Raw genomic sequence first — 6,932 nt, 5'->3', positions numbered from 1 at the left:
ACGGTATCTTTTTTACCTGCTTTAACTTCTAATTAATAGATCAAAGCCCTATAGGAGAAGGTTGCTCCTTTAGAGAATGGGTCAGGTGACGACCTGAATTCTGACGATTTTAATTCGGACGATATGCCTATACTAGAAGCTAGAATTACGGTTTCTCCTGCTCCTGCTCCTATAGCTAGTAAGTTTTAATAAATTTAGATATACTAGTAGATCTGACGTTTTTACTAGCCTTTGCTCCCGCTCTACCTACTAAATCTCCTTAACCTCCTCTGAAGTCTATATTAAAGAGGAAGCAACAAGTGGAAGTGACTATATCAAGCGATGACGATGATAATAGATCAGATCTTGACGATGGAGGGAAGGAATTACCAGGGGATGGTGATTATAGGCCGGGGAATAGGTCAAGACGTAGGGATAATCGGGGGCAGTTCAAAAAAGCGAGAATAGAGTAATAGTACTGGGTGCATTCGACTATGATGTATGGGAATTGCGTATTTGGCTATTATTAGGTGTGTTTTCCATATAAAATGTGGCTTTAAAAAAAATCTCGATTCATAATTCTCATTTTGCGATTGCGATAAAATAATAGATGCAGTAGCGTCGCTAAATCAGCCCGTAGCAGCGACACTTGCGCTAACCTTAAAAATCATACGAAATCAGTAATTTAACTTTCCCAACTTCACCTTCTCATCACCATGAACACCCTTGATAATTACCGGATCCAATGGTCGCACAGGTGACGATTCTGCAAATCGCATATTGAACCCCTCCCGGCAGACGAAATGGCAGTTGAGGAACCCGAAATCGATGCCGGATCGGCTCATAACTCGCCGGGCGATATCCATATCGAGAATGCTTCCTTGATACCCAGGTCTGAGACGGCGCTGAACATTGAGCCTAATGGCATGACCAGACCACAGGCATTCAATCTTTACACATCCCACTTGCTTTCTACTTGGAATATTAGGACTTATGAGTTCGCAGCGGTAAGTGCGGGATTGGGAGCTTGAAAATGGGGGTGCTGATTCATGTCAGATTATCTTCACGGCTGCGGCTTATCCAGATACTCTCATTGCCGCCGCCATACGGTGAGTGTCCATTCTGTTGGTCCTTCAATGGTTACAGAGACGATTCGTCTTGGAGAGTGGGATGTCACATGATGTTAATTCTTCACAAGGGGGGTTGTGAGAACCTTGGCTTCAATATGTTTCTCTTCGATGGCTGGAAGATGGGTTGATCAAAGTCCCAATCGATTGAAAACTCTACTCCGCACAATTTCAGCAAACAGACTTGCAGTTATTGGTGCTTCGATGCTATGGTTCTTCGTCGTTGAACCTCTCAATGGCCTTCCCGAAGGAGCAAAGTTTGGTCCTTCTCTCGGCGACCTTTCTTCAAAGTTTATTTTGAAAGGGGCTATGTTTGGACTCATTCTTCTTCTTGGTATCCTTGAGAATCTCAGCGCTTCTGGGAACATGTTATCCATGGAGAGGGACTGGATTGTCACAGCGGCTTCCGACGACGGCCAGCCATACGACTTGACCCACCTCAATGCCGCTATGAGAAGAATTGACCTCATATGCAAACTCATTGCACCAATTCTCATATCAGTCATTGTATCAGCAACAGGTACGAGGATCGGAGTGCTCGTTGTTGGCGGAATGAACGCAATGAGCTGGGGCGTCGAAGTATTTTGCGCCAAGAGGGTATGGAACCGAAACCCTAGGCTAAAAGCCACCAAGGTGGTGAGCGTACAAACTGAGCGCGGAAATATCGTACCAGACCTCTGGTCTCGATCCAACTCGAACCAAATGTCCGAAGGCTTTCGCCGCTACTTTCAAGAATTCAAGCACTACTTCTCTTCACAAGTCTGGCCCGCTTCCCTGGCACTGGCTTTGCTCCATCTCTCAGCTCTATCATACGGGGCTACATTCATCACCTTTTTGTTGAGCGTGGGATTTTCTCTCGATCTGATTACAGTCGCTCGAGCAGCAGGGAGTATTGTCGAAATCAGCAGTACAGTTGTTACGCCAGTTGGCGTTCAATATCTCGGGAAAGCTCGGAATCATGGAAACTTCCGTGGAGAGAGTCGAGAGAGTGAAGATTCGGAAACAGCACTGCTCGAAGAATCCCCGGATGTGGAAAGAAGGACGGAAACTGGCCTGGAACGGTTGGGTCTCTGGGGCATCTCTTGGCAGCTTCTCAACCTCGTAAGTTCCTCTTTTTAAGTATTACTCAAAATAGATGCTGAATATGCTTAGGTTCCAGTGATGTTAGCTATATGGTCACTTTCTTCAGGCGCGCCAGATGGCTCAATGCCACATCTCGTCTCACGAAATCTGGGATCCATCACCTCCCAGCCTCTCCTCGCGTTCGTCCTCTTCTTCTTCCTCTCAATTTCCAGATTAGGGCTTTGGATCTACGATCTCACAACCCAGCAACTGACACAGACCATGACATCTCCTTCGCAAAGATCCTCGTTCACAGGGGTGGAAAATAGCCTCATCTCTGTGTTTGAACTTGTACAGCACCTTGTAGCGATTATCCTGCACCGGCCGGAGCAATTCAAGTGGATTGCTTTGATGGGCTGGACAGCGGTTGCGGTGAGCGCTTTGATTTATACTGGGTGGGTGTGGAGGATGAGGGGCCATTTGGTGCATTGGGAAAGGCTTGGGAAGAGCTGTGAGTGTATCAAGATTCGACGTTGATCATTGAAGAGGAAGCTATAGAAAGCCATGGGATGGTGTTTTTATTTAGCGTTTAGAGCAGGTGCATAGTGAACTAGTCACTTGATACTTGGCAAATATTGGGGAAGGGAATGATCCACTCTCATCAAAATGTGCCCAAGTCTGAGGGCACAAACACTACAAGTCCTAATTTCTCGGAGTATCAATCCCTCTTGTAGCATGTCCAATGGATCTTGGTACATTCTATTCGTAATGTCACACAGTTCCTGGAACCTTCAACTCCCGAAAATATCTGAAAGAAAGTATGCTGACTCCGAATTCTTGGGAATAGGGCGTGGTCATTGTCCTCTTACTTGTAGGCCTAACATTGGGTTCCACTCTGGACCATACCTCATGAATCAAACCTAGCAATTTGCACATTCACAAGTCTAGCATTTCAAAGTCAACAGATGTTCTGGTGCTTATTTTGACTCTCAAGCTACAAGAAACGCGATGCTTTCTTGCCAGCAAGCAAACACGCTTGTTCATTTTGTTAATCCTTCTCCACTCCAAGCAGTTCTTTCTCATTACACAAACCATTCACGACAATAGCACTCTAACTTAAGAAACCAAGCTTAAAGCCAATCTCAAAAAGGTCCTTAAGAAGTTGTGCCCACAGATGACGAAACAAAAAGGTGCTACAAAGGTTTTCAACACCGGTATTGATACCTTCTCAACTACCAAACACTCCTTCGTAAATCGACTGAAATTCTGGAAAGTGGGACACAACAAGAGTCTCGAGTCACCTTGCGAGGGGTGTCGTTCTTGGAAAACTCGACTTGATCCGGAGAATGAGGCGAGCACAAATCTACTGCGAGGGCACTCACTCAACCAGGAAAGACAAACTCATGAGAGGGCTGAGCGAATGATGGAACCGTCAGAAACATCAATATCAAGGACTGCACCTATCCCGATTCCCGGTGCGACAAAGCCTTCGCGTCGTTGCTGCCATCGGAAGGGAAAGGAGAACCAGCAGGATGGCAATGTTAACATTGATGTGAAAGATACCGCTTTCTTGAACACATCATCGATGCCAGACGGTATAGTCAACATCACCGTTGAGGATAGTCAGGTATTGTCAACACGCCACTTCGCAAAGAACGAAGACTCACTTCCTGAAGATGGGCAACTCCCAAGTCCAGAGCGGGAATGCTTCCCAATTGATGAGGAATACATGAACGATCTCGTGCTTTCTCCAGCCGGACTTCGATGTACGGGACTCCCTCCCGACCTCCTGCGTGTTCCAAAAGACATGGATTCTCTCGTCAGCCTTGGTATAGTCTATCCAGCCGGTGTGGACCTCGAAGCAGAGCTGAAGGAAGCTATGGAGTCATATTTACCACGCCCAGAGATTGAGTCGGAGACAGCTTCCTCCCCAACTGCACCGACTTTGGAGACAGCCAAGAGTGAAGCAGAAGGCTCAGAAATATCTTTAACGAAATCATTCAGCAGAACTCGATCATCCTTATCAAGCCATGGGGGCCGTTCGGCCCCGCCCCACTCATTTCATATCGAAAAGCCGTATTCCCACTTAGGTTCGGACTTCGTCGACGTCGAAGATTACTTTGCAAATCCAAGCGCGAGTTTCCCACAAGCGACGTACCCAGCTCTTGATAGTTCGGCTACAACGGAGGACTTTGGTTTCAAGCCCACGTGTGAACGCAGGCCAGGATCGTGGCCATTGCCCAATGAGACGTCAGATGGGACATTCCTACCGGATGAGCCGCTGATTCCTGAAAGGGGGAAGGATATGCCTCCCAAGGCGGTCCGGCTGCTCGCTCCTGACTTAGGACGCCCTCGAGGCTTCATCATGAGCAAAGAAGAGGTGATGAGGGATTTTGAACAAGAGTTGCCTCCCAAAAGGGACACAGCATTATCATTCTGGAGATGCCGACCTATCCCTGGTGCGAGGAGAGAGAGCTCCCTTTCTCCATCTCCGCTGCCAGCCACGAGTGGCTCTGGCTCCACAACATCAAATTCACTTGCGAGGAGGTGGAGATGAAGCCCGCTACAGCCTGTTCCGCTCAGCTGGTAGAGGAAGATTGGTGGGAAACGTTGAGCGGGGTAAGAAAGCGCTGGATGAGCCAGCGAGTGGGACTTATATAATTGGATACTTGGGCCGGAATGAGACTTGGAGGGAATTCAGTGTGAAAATGGAGAAGAGAGTTGAACAGAGTAAGAAGATCGAAATGCTTGAGGCGGAGATTGGGAAGCTTAAGGCGGAGAAAGCCAGCGAAGGAGGTGTGGGAATGTTCAAGGGGATGGCGATGAATGTGAAGGGTTGGTTTGTTTCTGGAAGAGGAGAAGAGGAGTGTGAGTAGGAAACTGAAGAAGTCGTAGTGACTGTTCCTGCTTAGCATCATGTTGAGCGGTTGAAAATGAGACGATCTTTTACTGCAGGTTCAGAAGAAAAATTAACAGGCAAAGGGCTGGTATCGTGATATGACTGAAGTTCAGGTTGGAACAGCTCAGGCTATTTTGTGTAGACCATTGGATCTCACCATCGGGATTAAACAAAGATTGACCTTTTGCCGGTTCCCTCCCTGGACCAGAAGCTTAAGGCGTGACGAATGAGTCCAATTGACCTCGCAATTAGACACCCTCACAATGGACAGAAAAAGCAGTCTTTCTCAGTGTTCCAAGTCAAGCTGGATAACCACAACGTTCCTCGAGGAATGTTCCGTCAAGTGATAGTACAATCAAAAACGGTCCCCTTAGATGTCTCGGAACTTTCGAGTGCACGTAATTGTCCAACTTTGACCTAGGACATCGAGGATTAAGTGTCACTTTTCCTTCCGTCCACCGCGAGACACCTTTTGTCTGATATTGATGTTATTGCAGCCTTTGACAGAGACTTGTGTACTCGGTATTGCACCTGCCGAGGTCGAGAATTAGGGAAACGACCCTCTGTCCCTCCCTCGTTGCCTCCTCCCCAGTTGATGCTAACTAATCTAGGCGGTGAACACCAAAAATATCTGCCCTCGCGCCCTACTATACTTAACAAAAAGTCATATACTAAACTCTTGTAATTTTTTATATGCTTAGAAGCTTATAAATTCTTTCTTTTTGCTTAAAAATTAATTTTCTTTCTTCTTAAGAAGGAGCGCGATTAATTTAAAAGTTATCAGTCTGCGTGTACACATGCGCGAGTGCGATGGTTTTTAGCGATCGCTTAGGCTATTGGTTGCTAGGTTTCTAGTGATCTTTCCCCTAGAACTCGGTATATTTTTAGCGCCTTATCCCTAAAACCTAACTTACTTATATGACTTCAAAAAAAAATAAAGCTTAAAGAAAATTATTAAAGAGCGCACTTCTAAATTTTTTTAAAAAGGCGCACTACTATTCAAGTAGTAAAAATTAACACAGCAATCACGTGTTATTTAAAACACGTGACCTCTAAATAATAGATTAAAGAGAAGAGGAATATAGGGCTTACTTTGACTTATACTTAATCTTAGACATAGTGAGGCCTTTTAAAGTAAGTTTAAAAACTAATAATTAAGCCGGGGGACCCCCCTACTACGATACGTGCTTGCACGTGCCTTGCTACTTTAGTTACTTAAGTATATACTTAATGAGTATTGAGTAAAGTATGAGTAGGACCCACTACTCTACTCTACTCTACTCTACTCTACTCTACTCTACTCTACTCTACTCTACTCTACTCTACTCTACTCTACTCTACTCTACTCTACTCTACTCTACTCTACTCTACTCTACTCTACTCTACTCTACTCTACTCTACTCTACTCTACTCTACTCTACTCTACTCTACTCTACTCATTTGACACACTGTCTCTTCCTGGGATTGTGAAGAAAAGAGTTCTTGAGGTTTTGTGGTTAAAACCGATGGTTGAGAGCTCTTTGCTGAGAAAAGGCTCAACATGATTACTCCACTTGGCCCCTTATCCTTGCCTAAGTATCTAACCGATCCCCTTGGCCAAGGTCCAAGAGCCATGTTAATGATTCCATCAGTCCTGAATTTTTTCTTTCTCGCAATTCACTGTTTTCATCTCCCTTCACAATACAATGACAATGTGGCTTACATGAAAGCCTTTCGCACATCATCCACACTAGCGGTCCAGCCCCAAGGTATATCTCATCAGGACTCTAGATCTAACAGACAATATGTTGGGATGTCTGCGACTTTGGTGGCCTATCCATCCGTCGGATGATGTTTTTCCTGATACGCCGTACTCGAAGCTTGCG

General features: G+C 45.7%; 1 protein-coding gene across 1 annotated transcript; it reads left to right on the top strand.

Moving 5' to 3' along the window:
- Positions 1-686: 686 nt before the first annotated feature.
- On the top strand, positions 687-2,840 carry K444DRAFT_616963 (uncharacterized protein). Its single transcript, XM_024881028.1, has 4 exons — positions 687-986; positions 1,036-1,088; positions 1,178-2,207; positions 2,259-2,840. Exons 1-4 carry the CDS (start codon positions 783-785, stop codon positions 2,703-2,705), a joined length of 1,734 nt encoding a protein of 577 aa, XP_024732788.1. The 5' UTR covers positions 687-782; the 3' UTR covers positions 2,706-2,840.
- The last annotated feature ends 4,092 nt before the right edge of the window (positions 2,841-6,932 follow it).

The sequence above is a fragment of the Hyaloscypha bicolor genome (genome assembly GCF_002865645.1).
Source record: "Hyaloscypha bicolor E unplaced genomic scaffold K444scaffold_124, whole genome shotgun sequence".
NCBI classification, from domain to species: domain Eukaryota; kingdom Fungi; phylum Ascomycota; class Leotiomycetes; order Helotiales; family Hyaloscyphaceae; genus Hyaloscypha; species Hyaloscypha bicolor.
This window is presented reverse-complemented; position numbering and strand designations above follow the sequence as displayed.